General features: G+C 45.7%; 1 protein-coding gene across 4 annotated transcripts in view; it reads left to right on the top strand.

Annotated features, from left to right (window-relative positions):
• Positions 1–20,605, top strand: part of EXD3 (exonuclease 3'-5' domain containing 3) — a 2,855,457-nt gene that overhangs the window by 2,763,497 nt on the left and 71,355 nt on the right. For all 4 annotated transcript variants that reach the window (XM_085610760.1, XM_085610781.1, XM_085610771.1 and 1 more), the window contains one exon: positions 2,067–2,157. In XM_085610760.1, the coding sequence (XP_085466886.1) occupies positions 2,067–2,157 (91 nt within the window). The remainder of the gene's footprint in view (positions 1–2,066; positions 2,158–20,605) is intronic.

Below are 20,605 nucleotides of genomic sequence, written 5' to 3' on the forward strand. Positions count from 1 at the left end.
TGATACTCAGTCTAACCACAGATTTTTCGCTGCCCTCCCACTTCCCAGTTCTGTGGAGTGGTCTACTTTCACCATCTAAAAAGGTCCCAAATTAGAGATCTGCAAATTGGTACACACAATTGTTTTACGCTCATTGTCAGAGTGTGCGGTAAGAATCAAGCAAGAAACTGGCCTTGGCATGTAGGGGGGTGGTGCTTATACTAGGCCCTGATCTGTCACTTCTAGGGTGGAACAAAGCAAATACGGAGCCTCGTCGGAGGACTGCTCTGAAAAACGCCCTGATTCAGTCTGGTAATTAGGGTAATATTCTAAAGGTGACAAATCTGTGGTTGATCTTGGTAGCACCACCCACTGCACACTGCATGAAGCAATGATTCTCAGATTTCAAAGTAAAATATATTTTTCCAAAAATAAGGCTTTTATTGACAGGAAATTCTATTTGCTTATCCCAAATAAAACATCTGCAATTGATCAAACTTACATTTTGGTGACAAAATTGTTGCATTTTCAAAATGTATTTAATGTTGATATTTTAATAAGTCATTCCGCGTTGAGGAGAGTTGTTGCAAATGTATTTTTCTTGTTGATAGAGGGCACTTGCTGCTATGGCCAGTATGTCATTACTCATGTGAAGTTGTATCAGATGACATCGTTTGAGAACATTGTTAGAGTAGTCACAAGTAGTAATCCTCCATTGAGTGTTCGCTATTGTAATCTATTCAGATGTGGTTACCTCTGTAAAAATGATTATAGTTGTTTGTAGCCCTGCATGATTTTCATTGAATGGAAGTAGCTCTCATTATAGAAAATGTTGGAATATCCTCACATAGGTCAATAAACCCATGCTAAAAACAAGTTCTTCTGCTTTGAAAATGACACAGTGCCTGCCAAAAGATTAACACAACCCCTGTCACACATACCAAAAGTCTAGCCACTCCACTACAGAAATTACATTTTACAAACCCCAATAGCAACACAATGCCAGGCTCTTATACCAAACAAAATTGGGCGTAAATCACACAGCCTTTTCAAAATTCTGAAATCTACTCCCGTAGGTTTCCCACTGTGTTTGGGGCAGATTTCTAGCTTTGGGTAAATTTGTAGGGATCCGTGTGACTAGTCCTGAAATGTACGACAGTCGTAAGAATTCCAGGATTACACTAAAGGGCCAATACTTTTGCAGTAGTGAGAACCCCATTTCTGATTACCGCCACTAAGCAGCTAACCCCTTCTTGCAGTGTCCTCTCCTCTGTCCCCAGAACCATTTGTTGCAAGTTAAGTCCAGCTGCCCAGTGTCAGCATGGGTGGCTTCTCAACCATGGGATGACATCATAACTGGTGGGTGGGATAAAATGTGCACCAGAAGAAGTTGAGAAACTTTCACCACTTTCACAAAAGGGAAGCCTTATTATTTGACCGACCTAAACTCTAACCTTATGATAATATCCATTCTGTTGTTGTTGGTGCACTTTATAAATACACATCTCCAGGATGTGGGATTTAGAGTAGCAGATGGCCTTTTGGGCACTTGAGTTTTATTTTTAGTGCACAAAAAAACAAAGAGTGAAACCGCTTCGACGCCTCTTAGTAGTTGTGCTACACACACAGCACGTTACCGACCAACACCCCCCACAGTATTCAATAAAAATGTAACCCATTGTTCAGGAGAGTGCCGTAGTCTGAGCCCTGGCAGTGCCCGTCTTCTCTCGGATATGCTGCGCTGCCTGTGGAGATGCGTGCCTGCTACGGTGGGAAAACCTACCTTTACATGCCACGCGCCTTTCGTTTGCCTCTTTTGGGGCAAAACGGTGGCTCTGCCCCGTGTATAGTCAGTCAGTTGAGATTAGACGAGATGATTTGTAAAAGTAAACCTCGCCATCCGGGTGGTCTCTTTGGAGGTGATACTCACGGGGCCGCGGGGAGGGGTGTGCTGGGAAACGCTCTTTTACTTCTACAGTTGGTGTTTGTTTTCTCTTGTTTTACTCACCGCAACAGTCACATTCTTTATATCCTGGGAAAGGCCCCGCTCCCTTCTCATGTGGCGTACTTTTTTTTTCTCCCCCCAGGTGTGCAACTGTAACAAGTACGTGAAGATTTCCAATCAGAAGATGAGACGCCTGATGGCGCTGGAGGGGCTGCTCCCCGAGACAGGCGCAGGTGAGACTGCGGCAACCTGGCCCAACACTAGAACGAGTATTGTGGGGTTGGGGTGGGTGCCTGGGCTGCAGGCCGGAATCTGTTTCCCCGGTATCCAGGTGTTTTAGAAGACAGCACAGTCCTGTTGTTTAATGCACTGACCCCACAATAATTGCTTGGCGTCCGGTACCGCGCATGCGGGTTACTTGCATGTCGTCTTTCGCCCTCCGGCGGGTGAAAACCCTGCAAGGGACATGGGAAGCGAAAGAAATACTTGACAGGGCTGGAAGGTGTTGAAGGAAAACCGGAAACTAGAGTACAGAGGAGAGTAAAGAAAATAATATGATGTAAGAGTCATTGATTGATGGGGTTCACGTTGCCCTAAAACGGCGTGTAGTCGCTCCAGGGGCCTGAGATCAGCAGGGCGATTGTGTTACAGCTTTGGTATGCGGCCTACCCGCAAAAAACGCAATTTAAGTCCCGAAGGAGAATCTGCCCATAATTCTGCCCCCCAACTCTCAAAATGCACCGAGCATTATTATGTCTTCGGTGTCTGGAGATATTTTATTGTATTTAGACGTATAATCTCTACCCCGGCTTCTTTGGTGGTACCTACTGTGTCCCCCCCCGGAAGGGGCAGCAGTGGAGAGAGTGACCGGTGCTGCTCTCAGTCGAAAGCCATGGAATCTTTGCAGAGCAAAACACTTTCCCGTGGCTTTCCGGAATCAAATCGCCAAGGCAGATTTCACCGGGCAAGCTTGAGTAAAGCTCGAGTAAACAGCTGCCCCACAAATGACGTCACTAGTGTTTCATTAGAGAGTAGGCAGCAGTGTTCCCCAGACCGAAGTACTGAGCTTCCTACCAAACCTCACAGCTGGCGGAATAGCCCTAATACTCTTGGAAGTTCCCAACTTCTAATCCTTCACCGTGCAGAGAACAGAGGTCTCTTGAACTGATGAAACTTGCCCCGCTCAGCACCATCAGAAAACTCCTAAGAGCCCACCTCTTGAGCCAATCCCTAAACTAGAACCCCGAACCCAAAGCTGTCAGCCCAGTCTCGTCATGCGCTGACGCATTACTTTATGTTCGCGATTTTCTCTTGTTCCAGCCTCTTTGATTCCATGTTACTTGGTTTTCATTCCCGTGAATGTTGTTTTTTATTATGTAAAGCGCCCTATCTCCCGCAGGTCCCAGAGCACTGTAATAAATTATGTAAATAAATATAATAGTTGGTACTAGTGCTGTTCTAAACTTTGATAAACGCTACGATAAATCCTTCCTGCTGTAACAAGATCAGCTTTTGGTGCTGCTGTGCTGTAATTGTAAGAGTGTGCTTGCACCATCCTGGTGCTTTCAAAATCGTAAATAAAGCGTGCTGGAGCCTGTTCCAGGCAATTACACCGCTTCTTCTTTTACGAAAAAAAAGAGATCTTGCTCGTAAGCAATATAAAATTCTCAGAAAAGAAAATAGGCTTGCTAAATCCCAGAAAAGAGGTGACTTGAAAAAATAAACATTGGCAAAGCCAATAGCCTTCGCCTAGGTGAGAGCCACCGGGTTTGCCAATGTCTTTTAGCTATGTTGTACAGCAGTGTGGCTGCTGCTCAGCATGGCTAAACGTTAGTGGTGTGGTGTAGAGTAGAGTGGCATAAAGAGTGGAGTAGAGTGGTGTGGAGGTGAATTCTCATCCATACAGTGCAAGTGGAGTGGTAAAAAGTAGAGTGGAGTGGCGTAGAGTGGAAGGGAGTGGGGTTGAGTCGTACAGTTGTGGGTGTAAGTAAAGTATCAATAGATACGACAGGTAGGGTGAAAGCAACATCAATAGAAAGCTATATGCCTGTACTAAAAGTAGGAAAGCACATTGTGCGTCCAGAAATAATTCCCAAATGCTTATAAAAAGAAATGCATTGCAAAAGATGAGGAAGAACATATATTCGTGGTCCGTTGCTCCAGGAAAGAGCTAACACAAGTAAGGAAGCAAAGCCTATGGAGATAAACAATTGAAAAATTGCAAATAAGAGTGAAAAAGAAAACAATTAATGGCTTGCTGTGGGCAGGTTGTAAGTCCACTGGACAGTAAACAATACATCTCCCAGCACGGTGCATGCGATCCCTAAAGAACAGATAATTTTTTCTTTTCTTTTTTAATTCTAATTATTCTGAGGCCTGTTATTTAAAGTGTACAGGAAAGTATCAGCTGTGGTGATATAAGGCTTGTGCCCATTGACACTGGCCAAGGACGAATTCGTTATTGACGTATGTATACTTATATCTCAGCACATTTGAACTGCGTTAATGCGGTCTTTGCAGGGCTGCCACTAAGACTCACACGGAAACTTCACTTAGTGCAGAACGCGGCTGTGAGAATTTTGAGAGGTAATGGTTTTGAGTACCTCTCACAGTTTACAGTTTCCATGAGTATAACATGCACCTCAAAATATAAAGTAATTCTGCCACCAACCAAGCAATCTGCACACGGCCAGCAATGTAAGAGTATTAGTACAAGTAATAGAGTCGTTTTTGGACCCTTGGGGTTTCAGTGCTGTCGATCCAGCAAGTACAGCTCAGAGGGTGAAAGTGGGAAGGCAGGTGTTTCAAGCAGGGAAAAGTGAAGCAGAACGCTCAGGGCCGAGTACTGTGAGTTCTGTGCCCCACAGCAAACTTTGTGTATCAAGCACATTTGCTTGGCTTTAGTTCTGACTGTGTACAGTTCTTTTTATGGAGGCATAGTTGTTACTTGACATTTGCATAGGACACTGATGCCACTTCGGTTGCCAGGCAATGCTCAACCATGTCCATTTCACTGCAGCGCAGAGCATGCATGCATGCATGGTTGTGTGTGTGTGTGTGTGTGTGTGTCCGTCCTCTTTGAGACAAGAGTTTGGCATCTTGTGTGAGGTTTAGAGAGGTACAGAAAGTTATGTACCTTGACTCTTCTTAGGCAAATACATTAGAAGGGTGTGAGAGAAGAGTAGTGCATTCATATTCCCATTCAACTGGGACATTGCGACTAGCATCAATGTGGTCCTAATGAGCTGTTGTGAGCCTCTAGCATCAGTCTTTTGGATGTATCCCCCAAAATAGCATGGTGTTACTTACACCGGCGTTCTTTGGTGGGTTTGGTTTTATAGATGTTTGCACCCACCGGTGTAGAGATCAAAGTCCAGCACACTTTCAGACTCTCCAGAAGGCGAGCAGTCCTTCGGTATTTGGCTGAATACTAAAGAATAAGTGGACAGATGTAGACAGTCCACGAGGGTCTGAAGCTTAAGGCATTGAGTCCCTACTATACTAGCCATCAGATTGCTTGAGGCAGCAATGTTTTAATATTTGGTGGGTGTTGGAGAGCCTGCTGCTGAATCCATCTGTTGAGTTCCATTGACAACCTGCAGCAGTTGCGTGGTGAAATGAGGTGATTTATAAAGCAGGAGTGATGGTGGAAAGATGTTGCAGACAGAGTGGGTCCGTAATGTAGAGGAATGTGTCCGGGCAACAGATGCTTCTATGACAGCGAGAATTGTTTTACTATCAAAGAAAAACATGAAGTAGCCTGTGGCACATCCGCAGTCCCATTGCCTGTTGCCTACCGACTTGGTGTTGGCTTGTGATGAATGGAAAATCACCTCTTTTTAGGAAACGCTACTTAAGTCAGGGATAGTATTGGAGGATCTCTCGCGGGTAGTGTCTCCGTGATACAGCACTTACCAGGAATCAGAGGACGTTCAATGATCTCCTACGTCTAAATGAGGGCCCTTGGGTGCGTTGTGTCAGTGACCAGCAGACTGACATTCCATTCATTTTCAGTGTCTCCTGCACATCTGCTTCACTCTTTGCATTCCAGAGAGGCGTTTCGGATATGTCTAGACAGAAGCTCCATTTAAACTCATGCTGTTTTTTGCAGAAATAGCAAGGTGTCATTTTCGTCTTATCCCTTGGTGTATAATTTACCAGTGAAAGGCCTGCACTGACGCCACGGTGGGCCAATCAACAGCATAATGAAGGCTTTTTTTTATGTACAAGCGCTTACTTTGGGCACACGTGCTCCAGTTTTGTTGCCTCCAGGTTGGTTTCCATTTCTGCCAAGGTTGACTGTCTTTAATCTTTTCCCCTGAGCTCTCTGTTTTTAGTAAATTGGGATATGCGTCAAAGGACTTTAAGGCCCTCCTCACTGGCTTAATTAACATCTGTACAAAATCACTCTTGATGTTAGAGCGGAGATGGAAACCATCAGTTAGTTCACTCCTGTACTCAGTCCACGAAACACTGTACAGAATTCAAATATTTATTCACTTTATTTAATGTTGCTGAAAAAATAGAGCAGGAAAAGGATTAAAAAGCTGGCTTTTCTCTTAACTCCCTTGTTTGACGATGACCGTATGTTTGAGTTTTCCTCCGACCATTTAGGATTCAATCTGTGATGCACTTATTACAAATAAGCTAAGTGGGGTAATTCAGCCAGCGTGTGATCGGCAGCATTCGTTTGGGTTTACCAAAGAATGCCAAAGTTCTAGCCCTGTTGTGTATGCGATATATGAGCTAGCAGGGACCAGTGGTATACCTGCTTTTGTGAAAAGCATTCCAATTGTGTCTCTATTCTCCTCCTGGACCAAATTGTCTTGTCTAGTATACACCTGATAGTCTCACTGCTTCAGTTACATCTGTGATCTATACAGGAGACAGTAGTGTTATTCACCTTTGTTTTCCTTGGGTTGACCTGCGTTGGTGGTCCTTTTAAATCGAGTTTACATAAAGGCGCAGTTTGTTCTTCAGGTACTGCCATGCCTTGTTTGGTAACAGTGTGTAGTGAGTGACTCAGTGTCTTCTGTTAATGCTGTGGTCTGCTTCTCTGCTAACTGAATCATTTTTCTTGTGGTGCTGGAGGGTGTTGTAAGCATCTCGCAGTGTGACATTGTCAACACATTTACACTTTTATTTTGCATCTTTAGGGACAAAATGTATGTAATTAGTTACTGGCTAATATAATTGTTTTTCATGATGTATTTTGTATACTGGAAAGGTTTTTAAAGGTGTGACTGTTTTGAGGAAAATCCATGTTATCTCAGAATCTTAGTCTGCTGAACATATGGGATTGTGGGCCACATCAACGAAAAAACCGGTTGCAAACGGGCAGATTCGCAGAACCTGCCCCTTTACGACTGGTATTTTTGCTTTTGGGATGCATCATCCCAAATGCAAAAATGCAAAAAAATGCAAATGCAATTTAAATGATCACAAAATTTGCGATTACTTATATTGCGATTGCATTTAAGGATTCCTTAAATGCAATGCATTAACCAGTAAAATTTTGCGATTTTGCAAACAGGAATCGCAAATTACCGTCAATCTCCAGTTGATGGTAATTTGCGATTTCTTTAAAAAATGCATTAAAGTGCATTTTTTAAAGTCCCATGTTACACACACATGCCCTTGGGGCATGTTGTGGAAATGTACCTTTTTAGGGATACACTGGTGCAGGGTCACCCTTTTGTCCACGGGTTCAAAGACCAACAAAATAGAGTTCAGCACTGGAGTTGGAAATAAATAACAAGTTTATTAATCACTCATGAGTGGGACCACATCCCCACAGCACTCTCAAGTGCTACCTGAGGTAGTACCCTGAATTCACAGAACACAGGTCTTTTATACAGGTTTTCTGCAGTGTAAGCATGTGAACAGAAATAGGGAGAACAAGATTTAGAAATAGTTATCGGCAAACAAGGGCAGATGAGTAACCACGTGGTCAGCAAAGTGGGAGGGGGAGCAGGAGTGCTTATGGCAGCAGTACATGGTTGACAGTAAATATCTGAGACCAGGTGATCTGACAGCTACAAACCCTCAGCACGTACATTGCTTTTAGCCGAGTCGGGAAGTCAACTAAAATAAATAGCACAAGCAGAGTGAAAAGAAGAGCAGCAGACGACAAAAGAATTACGAAGGAAACTAAATGGCCACCACAGCCAAAATGGCTGTCGCTTATGCCAAGTAAAATATTACACGTTTTCCACAATGAGTGTGTGCAACATGTGGATGAATTGAAATTTCAGGGGTGCTACAGGGTGTCCTTTTGACACCCTTGCACCTTTGAAATAGCATTACAACAAACAAATGATGGACGGAATGCTGACAATGCAGACATTCTCCCCCAGTCAAGAGAACTGGGGTGGCATAGTGGGCAAAAGAACGATGGATTTAACCCAGATCTCTTGACTGGGGGAGAATGTCTGCATTGCCAGCATTCCGTCCATCATTTGTTTGTTGTAACGCTTTTCGCCCTAAGTGGGATGGGTATGCCCAGACGTGGGTCCCGTGCTCACTACGCCACTGGAGTCAAGCTATCCTGGCTGATGACGGCTGATAGCCAGAAACCGGTCCTAGGATGCTTGATTCCGGTCCAGGGAAGACATGGCTTGGCAGTTCGGGCTGGACTGTTCCCATGAGGCACAGGGTCAAGACTGATTTGCATATGGCCATGTCTGAACTGGGGTGGCGTAGTGGGCAAAAGAACGATGGATTTAACCCAGATCTCTTGACTGGGGGAGAATGTCTGCATTGCCAGCATTCCGTCCATCATTTGTTTGTTGTAACGCTTTTCGCCCTAAGTGGGATGGGTATGCCCAGACGTGGGTCCCGTGCTCACTACGCCACTGGAGTCAAGCTATCCTGGCTGATGACGGCTGATAGCCAGAAACCGGTCCTAGGATGCTTGATTCCGGTCCAGGGAAGACATGGCTTGGCAGTTCGGGCTGGACTGTTCCCATGAGGCACAGGGTCAAGACTGATTTGCATATGGCCATGTCTGAACTGGGGTGGCGTAGTGGGCAAAAGAACGATGGATTTAACCCAGATCTCTTGACTGGGGGAGAATGTCTGCATTGCCAGCATTCCGTCCATCATTTGTTTGTTGTAACGCTTTTCGCCCTAAGTGGGATGGGTATGCCCAGACGTGGGTCCCGTGCTCACTACGCCACTGGAGTCAAGCTATCCTGGCTGATGACGGCTGATAGCCAGAAACCGGTCCTAGGATGCTTGATTCCAGTCCAGGGAAGACATGGCTTGGCAGTCCGGGCTGGACTGTTCCCATGAGGCACAGGGTCAAGACTGATTTGCATATGGCCATGTCTGAACTGGGGTGGCGTAGTGGGCAAAAGAACGATGGATTTAACCCAGATCTCTTGACTGGGGGAGAATGTCTGCATTGCCAGCATTCCGTCCATCATTTGTTTGTTGTAACGCTTTTCGCCCTAAGTGGGATGGGTATGCCCAGACGTGGGTCCCGTGCTCACTACGCCACTGGAGTCAAGCTATCCTGGCTGATGACGGCTGATAGCCAGAAACCGGTCCTAGGATGCTTGATTCCGGTCCAGGGAAGACATGGCTTGGCAGTTCGGGCTGGACTGTTCCCATGAGGCACAGGGTCAAGACTGATTTGCATATGGCCATGTCTGAACTGGGGTGGCGTAGTGGGCAAAAGAACGATGGATTTAACCCAGATCTCTTGACTGGGGGAGAATGTCTGCATTGCCAGCATTCCGTCCATCATTTGTTTGTTGTAACGCTTTTCGCCCTAAGTGGGATGGGTATGCCCAGACGTGGGTCCCGTGCTCACTACGCCACTGGAGTCAAGCTATCCTGGCTGATGACGGCTGATAGCCAGAAACCGGTCCTAGGATGCTTGATTCCGGTCCAGGGAAGACATGGCTTGGCAGTTCGGGCTGGACTGTTCCCATGAGGCACAGGGTCAAGACTGATTTGCATATGGCCATGTCTGAACTGGGGTGGCGTAGTGGGCAAAAGAACGATGGATTTAACCCAGATCTCTTGACTGGGGGAGAATGTCTGCATTGCCAGCATTCCGTCCATCATTTGTTTGTTGTAACGCTTTTCGCCCTAAGTGGGATGGGTATGCCCAGACGTGGGTCCCGTGCTCACTACGCCACTGGAGTCAAGCTATCCTGGCTGATGACGGCTGATAGCCAGAAACCGGTCCTAGGATGCTTGATTCCGGTCCAGGGAAGACATGGCTTGGCAGTTCGGGCTGGACTGTTCCCATGAGGCACAGGGTCAAGACTGATTTGCATATGGCCATGTCTGAACTGGGGTGGCGTAGTGGGCAAAAGAACGATGGATTTAACCCAGATCTCTTGAGTGGGGGAGAATGTCTGCATTGCCAGCATTCCGTCCATCATTTGTTTGTTGTAACGCTTTTCGCCCTAAGTGGGATGGGTATGCCCAGACGTGGGTCCCGTGCTCACTACGCCACTGGAGTCAAGCTATCCTGGCTGATGACGGCTGATAGCCAGAAACCGGTCCTAGGATGCTTGATTCCGGTCCAGGGAAGACATGGCTTGGCAGTTCGGGCTGGACTGTTCCCATGAGGCACAGGGTCAAGACTGATTTGCATATGGCCATGTCTGAACTGGGGTGGCGTAGTGGGCAAAAGAACGATGGATTTAACCCAGATCTCTTGACTGGGGGAGAATGTCTGCATTGCCAGCATTCCGTCCATCATTTGTTTGTTGTAACGCTTTTCGCCCTAAGTGGGATGGGTATGCCCAGACGTGGGTCCCGTGCTCACTACGCCACTGGAGTCAAGCTATCCTGGCTGATGACGGCTGATAGCCAGAAACTGGTCCTAGGATGCTTGATTCCAGTCCAGGGAAGACATGGCTTGGCAGTTCAGGCTGGACTGTTCCCATGAGGCACAGGGTCAAGACTGATTTGCATATGGCCATGTCTGAACTGGGGTGGCGTAGTGGGCAAAAGAACGATGGATTTAACCCAGATCTCTTGACTGGGGGAGAATGTCTGCATTGCCAGCATTCCGTCCATCATTTGTTTGTTGTAACGCTTTTCGCCCTAAGTGGGATGGGTATGCCCAGACGTGGGTCCCGTGCTCACTACGCCACTGGAGTCAAGCTATCCTGGCTGATGACGGCTGATAGCCAGAAACCGGTCCTAGGATGCTTGATTCCGGTCCAGGGAAGACATGGCTTGGCAGTTCGGGCTGGACTGTTCCCATGAGGCACAGGGTCAAGACTGATTTGCATATGGCCATGTCTGAACTGGGGTGGCGTAGTGGGCAAAAGAACGATGGATTTAACCCAGATCTCTTGACTGGGGGAGAATGTCTTCATTGCCAGCATTCCGTCCATCATTTGTTTGTTGTAACGCTTTTCGCCCTAAGTGGGATGGGTATGCCCAGACGTGGGTCCCGTGCTCACTACGCCACTGGAGTCAAGCTATCCTGGCTGATGACGGCTGATAGCCAGAAACCGGTCCTAGGATGCTTGATTCCGGTCCAGGGAAGACATGGCTTGGCAGTTCGGGCTGGACTGTTCCCATGAGGCACAGGGTCAAGACTGATTTGCATATGGCCATGTCTGAACTGGGGTGGCGTAGTGGGCAAAAGAACGATGGATTTAACCCAGATCTCTTGACTGGGGGAGAATGTCTGCATTGCCAGCATTCCGTCCATCATTTGTTTGTTGTAACGCTTTTCGCCCTAAGTGGGATGGGTATGCCCAGACGTGGGTCCCGTGCTCACTACGCCACTGGAGTCAAGCTATCCTGGCTGATGACGGCTGATAGCCAGAAACCGGTCCTAGGATGCTTGATTCCGGTCCAGGGAAGACATGGCTTGGCAGTTCGGGCTGGACTGTTCCCATGAGGCACAGGGTCAAGACTGATTTGCATATGGCCATGTCTGAACTGGGGTGGCGTAGTGGGCAAAAGAACGATGGATTTAACCCAGATCTCTTGACTGGGGGAGAATGTCTGCATTGCCAGCATTCCGTCCATCATTTGTTTGTTGTAACGCTTTTCGCCCTAAGTGGGATGGGTATGCCCAGACGTGGGTCCCGTGCTCACTACGCCACTGGAGTCAAGCTATCCTGGCTGATGACGGCTGATAGCCAGAAACCGGTCCTAGGATGCTTGATTCCGGTCCAGGGAAGACATGGCTTGGCAGTTCGGGCTGGACTGTTCCCATGAGGCACAGGGTCAAGACTGATTTGCATATGGCCATGTCTGAACTGGGGTGGCGTAGTGGGCAAAAGAACGATGGATTTAACCCAGATCTCTTGACTGGGGGAGAATGTCTGCATTGCCAGCATTCCATCCATCATTTGTTTGTTGTAACGCTTTTCGCCCTAAGTGGGATGGGTATGCCCAGACGTGGGTCCCGTGCTCACTACGCCACTGGAGTCAAGCTATCCTGGCTGATGACGGCTGATAGCCAGAAACCGGTCCTAGGATGCTTGATTCCGGTCCAGGGAAGACATGGCTTGGCAGTTCGGACTGGACTGTTCCCATGAGGCACAGGGTCAAGACTGATTTGCATATGGCCATGTCTGAACTGGGGTGGCGTAGTGGGCAAAAGAACGATGGATTTAACCCAGATCTCTTGACTGGGGGAGAATGTCTGCATTGCCAGCATTCCGTCCATCATTTGTTTGTTGTAACCCTTTGAAATAGCATGCACAATTTGCAAGTACCTATTGGGTACCTGCAAATTGCGCATGCAATTCCCATTCATTACTATGGGCCTTTAGGCCCATGGGAATAAATTGGAAGCCATTCGTTAATTGCGACTCGCAATTTGCGAGTCGCAATTAAGGAATGTGTAGGAATTGCAATTTTGTTTGCGATTCCTACATGCATAGGCAATTCAATTCCATTATTGGCATTCCTTAAAAATCGCAATAGCCTATTTTCATGCATGTTCACCTTTATCAGTTATCTTAAAGTACCCATGCACTGTTACTTTATCGCAACATTTATTATTCATGCTTCTGAAATGTATTTGGGTAATGGATTGCACTGTGATTATTTCTCTTTTTTTATTGAAGTTTTAGTGTTCTACTTTTATGGTTGTCTATGTGACCGAAATAAAGTCTTTTGAAACTTGCAGAATAACAAGAACAACTTATGGAGCAGTTACAGGGTAGTGCTGCATTGCTGCAGCCATGGTGTTGTTTAATGGACTTTGTGTGGGTCCTCTTTAACTGTAAGTAAATGGGGCCAAGTGCAGCAAAGTGTTCCAGTAGTGTCACACCTGTTTCAGTCATGAACATCATGTCCATCATCCGTGAACGATGCTTCGAAGTATTTGATCAAGAACATCTTGAGAACTCTCATGTGGTTTGTGGGAAGAGTCTGTGCGGGAACAAATTCTCTGTTGTAGTTGGGTTTCTATGTCAGTGTAGTGTGCCATGGTTATATAACTGTTTTGTTTTTTACCAGTTCTTGTTCGAACGTTTTCATTGATGTTAATCATCTGGTGTCTTTTTAATCAAAAGCAAATGGAATGAGCAAAGATCCTTCTGGTTAAGGTAGCCTTCTCCAATTGCTGCTGTTCTATTGGATGCAGCAGTAGTATTTTGTAGTTAGATGTCTTTAGGAATATGACTGGCACGCAACAGTAAAGCTGAACATATTATAAGGAGGATCAGGAGGGGGAGCAGGCAAGGGCAGGAGAGGTCAAGCCATTGGCACTCCTTCTGGTGAAGGCCTAGTATTTTGTGGTAGACCAACCTGCCCTCAATCATCCTAATTGCTTGTATCTTGAACCTTCTCCTCCTCTCCTGTTCCTGCCCCCCACATTTTACATTTCTGCTATCCTCCACAGCACTTTAAATCAACTTTGGAATGGCTTTGAGTGTACAAAAGAACTTGACATGCCTCTGCTTCTTGTGTTGAACATTGAATTAATGTGAACAAGGTTTAGTGCCTTAATGACCGCAGTTCAATCTACTTAAAGGCTATCTGGGCAATATTCAGTAAATTGGGATTGATAAAGATAAATATTCGCTATTGTGAAGGTCACACCAATGTGGGGGTCAGGGCCAATGTCAAGGCCTCTCCGATATACGTTTCCTGGCCACCTTAGCAGCTCTAAGGGTCTGGATCAACACTATCTAGTGTTTGGGTCTTGTATGGGCCCCTCCAGTGTGATGTGATTGGCCAAGACCACTGAAAGTATGAGAGTCCTGTTTACGAAATCCCTGACATCAGGGTCCTGGTCAGGACCTTTATAGGTCTCGCCTGAGCCAGCGCATGCGCTGCTCGGAGAGACATTTAGTATACAGGTTTTCAAAATGCTACCACAGCCGGCCTAGCGCTTGCGTTCACGCGAGCGTGCACGCCCACAGCTTTCAGCGCCCCGGCTTTCCTTTATTGCTCCTGCTCCCCCTCCCACCACAGAGCGCGTCTCGCGGCCGCGCGTCTTGCCACGTTGCTGTGTAGACTGGCTTTCCTCTCTTGTTTAACTTTCAGCGGGAGGCTGCATCCTGGCGCTTTCACTTTCGTTTGCAGCCCTCACACTACCACGGCCGCCGTGCTTCAGTGAATGCTAGCTCCATCCATTACAAAATGCAGAGCGCCTTTTTTTGGGAACCCGCGTTGCTGTGTAGACTGGCTTTCTTCTCTTGTTAGTTTTTTAAGAGCATGCGCAAACAAATCCTGACGCAGAAGAAAACTCCAGCCCGAAAGTGACTTCTCTGTAATTACCTCTAGGGCGCTATATGGCACGCATTGCATGTTGTGGCCCGACTTCCGTTGCTTGCCGCAATCCAACTTTGTGACCTGCACGGACCTACAAAAAATTTGCAGCGCTACCGTGCTGCACTGTGTCTCCTTATTTGGTCCTGTGCTGAGTATTACTTTTTTATTGTCATTGCTGATAATATGTGCTAATATATTTTTTTATTTGTAATTCATGGCCATTGTTACTTGTTGTGTATGGAAAATGTAAAATTCATTGTATTTTGTTAACACACTAACTGGATATTTTGTATTTCTAGTTTTTCCATTGAATCAAATTGAAGCAAAAAAATCAAAAACGAATAGAAATAATAATAATAAAAAAAAGTAACGATAACAATGATGTACTATTCTACACAATTAGTTTTAACATTATATAAATTATTAAAAAAATCCTAGTGATGCAAAAGAAAGAAAACTTGCTAACGAGATTGTGTGCAGTTCTTCAAAGCATTATAATATTTGAAATCCAGGAAGCTCGCCGGTGTGCTGGCTTACAATGGCAGCTTAAACAGAGCCAAAGCAGCAGGCAGGTTGTTACTAGCAGGCGCGCTGTGCTCGGTTCCTCTGGTCCTCTCAGCTCCTGCTCTCGCGGCAGCAGTCGGGCACCTTTGGAGAGCCTCCCCTCCGGGCTGCAGCTGTGTGTGCGGTAGCATACAGACTCCCATTTCACAGCATGCGCGCACAGACCTAATCTGCTCATACAACAAACCATGGAAGATGTTCCGAGCATAGGGACTCATTTTGTGTGGTCCTTTCTCCAGGAACTGATTACCACATTAGCCTGGTGTCCGCCCTGCTATTACCAGATGTCCCGCCCAGTGCGCGTCAGAATGCGCCCTCCGCTGCCTCCTTTCTGCGCCGGCTTTGTCTGAGCCAGGGGTTAATGAGCTGTAGTAAATCCACACTGCACCGCTGGAGGAGGGGCGAGGAAGTTCGCCATCGGCTTGTTTTTACAGCCAAGCTTTATTTGCTGAGCCCTGCGCTTTCGGCTCTGGTGAGCGTCTTTACAAACATGCCTATGTGTTTGCCTGGAGAAATGACAGCGTGCTCCATTAGCATGCTAAAGGCGCTCAAAGTGCAGAGCTGCTGCACTGTCGGAACCTGGGCTTTGTTCCAGCACCTGCTCGTGCCAAGGGGCTGCATGATGCAGGGCCTAACTGGCCATGCTGCCACTCGGTCAATTTCTGCTTGGGCTTAGGGGCTAGTGGTGGGGCTGACTGCCCTGGCAAAACTATGACAGTTTCATGGCTAACAAGTTTTGAGACATCGTAGGAGTGATGACTTATTACTATATTAAATGACAACACGGGAAGTGGCGACGCACAAATTGACATCAATGTATAAGTCTAGAAGTGACGTGAAATAATACAAAATAATAATAAAAATATGTAAAATGAATAAAACGACAGCAAAACTTCATTATAGGAGACTTTAAAGTGATCAAAGGGGCTTCATAAAAAACAAGCATTGGCATAGCCAATAGGTCTCGCTTTTGGAACCTTATAAGTATTTAGTTATGCAGCACAATATCCTTGGTGCAACAACATTAACTGTTGCATGGTTAAACACTTATAAGGCCCCAAAGGCGAGACCTATTGGCTATGCCAATACTTGTTAACCTGAGCATCTTGGTCTGTTTCTCTCTAATTTGAGGCTGCTTGTCGGGAACCCTCAGCTGTGAGCGTATTGGTCTTGGCAGTTTAGCTGTCACTATGATATTTACGACATCTCCAACATGAGGATATTGATCAAGCCTATCTAATGTGAGGGTGGGACCGAAGGGCCACTATATATGCAGGTCTTCCCAGAGTTCCCTCAGCAATGAGGGCCCTGATCAATGTCTCTCTGGTACAAGATTTTCTCCCTATTAGGGTGCTAATGGATAAGGCTCTTGGCCAGGACTCTTCAGATGTAGCCAATTATACATTTTAACATACTTTTTGAGAGGTGGAGTGCTCCATTTCGAAGCCAAAAATGTTAACTTGTGTTAACTACAATGTAAGTTAATGGTCCCATAAAATCATCGTGTTATGACTTATGAGCCGCAAAATCTAAGAGTGTTTATGTAACATTGTAAGTCATTTGTCTAGATCCCAACACGACTCCTGCCTTACCTGCAATCATCACGAGCAAAAGTAGTTTGTCATCAGCTGTATGAAGGCTGAGTAAATAAGAATGTGCAAGAGAGAGCTTTATATAAATAGCTAGCTGGATGTCAGCTTCTGGCTACAGTAATGAAATAAAACACACATATTTAGTGTTATTGACCTTTCTTATGTGAGGTGGCCCAGCAACCAGGGCTATAGAGCAAAGATTTGCAAGCAAAACATAAATATTGCAAGGGCAGAGAAGAGACTATTAAAAAAAAGAGACAATACTCTGAGATTTTTAGGTATGGCTTGACAGCGCAGCTGTAGCTTGAGCTTATATGATCAATAATAAAAGCTTTCAAAAGCACTATCTTCTGTGCACATGTGGATTCCCTTTACTACAGCATTTGACTGGCTAGAAGTTGTGTGCTTCTGTTGAAAAAGAGTGCTAGTATTGCACATTTTTTTGGTTTGTGCTAAAGTGTATGCCCAATACAGCAGCAATTAATTGCTTATTGTAACCAGCAGTCACGGCCGGCTCGCGGTTGGGGGGTTCGCGCGGGGAATTCATTTTTTTTTTAAACGTACCTTACCGGACCCCGCACCACCTCCACTCCTTGCCGGGTCCCACGTTTTCCTGCTGCTTTCCTGCCTCCAGCAGGATCAGGAAGCAGACAGCCTCCCTCCCGTCCCCTAAGCCAATCACAATGCTGTAATGGCAGCGTTGTGATTGGTGTGGACAGCGCCCAGCCGGGCACCTATAAGGAGGCCTTTTCCTCTATGTAGGCTGCATGCAGCCTACATAGAGAAAATGCAGAGTGCGCATGACTTGTTTGGTTGGCCCCAGAGGCCTGACCAAACAGTCAGGGCCCCCAGCATTGGGCAAGCCACTCCTCCCTGACCCGCCCACCCGCTGGCCCCCAACCATGCATATCCTCCTGCTTTCTTGCAGCGCGAGAAACAAAAACACCAAATGGTATTTAAAATACCATTTTATGTTTCTGCTTCTCGCCCTGCTAGAAAGCAGTGGGGCGGCGCTCCTCCGCCCTAATGGAGAAGCCTCCCCTGGTGACAAGCTAATGATCAGGGCTATAGGCCTTATCTGTTTATTACCTCAAAAAGTAATGTTTCTGTTTAAGATTCCACATTTGATAAACCCTAGTAATAGAAGATTTGCCTTTGACAATTCTTGTTAGGGATTCCTAGGTAGATTTTATGTTGTTTAACCAACTGTGTTTAAAAATAAAATTGTTACGTATTTGTAATTTAATAACCGTTTGCCCTGTGTAAACCTGGTGGGAAATCTTATGCTCAGTGCAATAGACCTAAGTTAATTATGGCAATATTGATACAGGGTGTAGACAAAACCGGTTCTTTGGGAAAGTTTATGTCCCATGTCTTAGGCCTGATCAATTTATTGTGGGAAAGTATGAGGAAGGCAGTAGGCCTGCCTTATTTATCATGAAAAGCAATTGTTATGGCCAATATGTCGTCCAGAGTGGATTGTTATTACATTGTGTTGTGTTAAAGGCAGAGTACAGGTATTTTGCTACTGGAGAATTAATAGATTTCTTACGTTGGGAAGTTCTTTGTTGTTGGTCCCTCCCTCTGACAAACCCTGGGGCCATTATTATTGCGACAAAACTTGTTACCCCCCCCCCCCCCCAACCCCCCCCCCCGCTTCAGGGACTATTTTGACAACTGTAATTCTATTCATAGTTGTAATTTTATGAATTTATGCCAGTTTTTACCATTTTAATTGTGTAAATATTTTTTATTTTATGACTCCATTCCTGATAGTTGGCTTGTAGGAAAGCTTGTTGTGCTCAATACAGTAGGCCTGAGTTGGTCATTATGACGAGTACATTTTAAAGGATACGGGCCTAATTGGTTCATTGGTAAAGTTATGTCAGATGTAAGGTATGCAAATCACATGAAATGTTGGAAATTGTGCGAGGGTAAACTTTGCCACAATTGTTTGCTCGGAGCACTAGCCCGAAAGACAATATGAAGTTAAAAAAAAAATTGTTACAAGGGGCATTTTCTCAGCGAACTGGTCCCTTTGCTGGTATCACAAATGATTTTTATACATGAGGTATGCATCGATGTTCAATATTCATTCGAAGAACCCCAAACTACATTTTGCATAATTCATCCATAATATCCGTGACATTAAACATAATTTCGAGAAGGGAGCGACATTACATGAGTTACCCTTAGAAAGAATCCTAGAAAAGAAGTACAAATAAAGCAGAATATTGCAAGAATTGAAAACTGATTGATCTCTGCCAAAACCTAATGGCTCAAAGGCGAATCCAAAGGAGTTGAATACAGGTAGCAAGGGAAGAAGTAGCTGGCATAGCCGCAAACAGGCTACCATCATCTATACATGGTATACTTTTTGTAGTTCTACAAGCATAGAAGTTCGTTTTGCTACTGTCCCCTGTCAACAAGGTGACTTTATAGATTTGAGGATTCTGACCTTCGATCCACACAAAAGATTGTAAATAACATAGGAAATCATGTTAAGCTTTGAACTGATGGTTGCAGAGTTCCATTTTTGCTTCAATAGGCCGCCATGAGCCCTCTTCATACGCCCTTACGGTTCTTGAATGCCCCAGATGTGTATGCATCAAGGGACAAATCTGCCATTTTGCAGAGAGTTGGCTGCAGTGCCTTATGGGCAAGCAAGAGTTGGCCCTAGTGTTTGCTGGATGTTTGAAGACGGTTTGTATTGAAATGGATCATCGTAACAGCTTTCTTGAAAAAGTAGATGTTGGGCAGGGATTTGATGTGGGCGCCATAGCATTCCAGATGAGAGGGCCTTGAATGATTGTTTAACTCAGTACTTATCTTGAAGGTGCAGTGTTTAATCTCAAAACACTATCCTCTTTGCTCTTGGGATAGACGGGAAATTTTGAAGAGATCCCCCACATTCATGGAATATAGATAATATTAAGACATAAGTGCCTTTATTTGTGATAGATATTTCTTACTGCAGATTCCTGACCTTGTGAAATCCCCCAGGCACCAGCCTGGATCTGGAAATTTTCCTCACGTGCCAGCAGGTGCTTCGTGCAGTATTGTGTCATCTCTGTCCCATCCTCGAAATGATACCAGAGCCATAAATTATCACCCCATGTGCTTTGACATCAGTTCCTTTCTTTCTTCACCTTCCAGCATAGATCGGCAGCTCGCTTTCTTAATTTTTGTCTCCTGACAGAAATTATTTTTGCCAAATCTTTTTTCAGTGTGAAAGGGACATATATCCCATTAAAACTATAGGCTTCAAACGCCGCAAAGACTGCTATGAGCAGATGCCAGTGACAGGCCTACACCAGGTATGTCTCTGGTGTCAGGGTTCATCACATGACTTAGTCATGTGACGACTGCACCAGGATGAATCAAGCGGCCACCCAAGACTACAAAATCAAGCTCTGTCACTGAGCATCATCCGAAAAGACCAGTCTCCTTCAAAGTCGAGGAAATAGATGCGCTCCTAATGCTTCCCTCAATAGTGGTCCTCTGCCTACTCCAAATTGTCAGGTAAGCCACAGTCACCCCACACCCCCCTGAAAAAATGGAAGATGTCCAAATGTGACTCTCTTCCTCCCACTACTCTCATCAGGAGAAGTTGCATGGATGTCAGGGTGCCTCACGATCTTGGTCCCTGTCACCATTATGGAGCCTGTCCCTCAGCTTGTCCAAAAATCCAACCCAAAATTCCTGGGTCATTCAGCCAGGCTGCAACAGGTAAAGGCCATGTTGCATAGATTTTTCTGGCTCCCTGTGGTGTGCCTAGGACTTCAAGTCCACGAAAAGACCCCCAGTAGAACTA

The sequence above is a fragment of the Triturus cristatus genome, chromosome 1_2, assembly GCF_964204655.1.
Source record: "Triturus cristatus chromosome 1_2, aTriCri1.1, whole genome shotgun sequence".
Classification (NCBI taxonomy): Eukaryota; Metazoa; Chordata; class Amphibia; order Caudata; family Salamandridae; genus Triturus; species Triturus cristatus.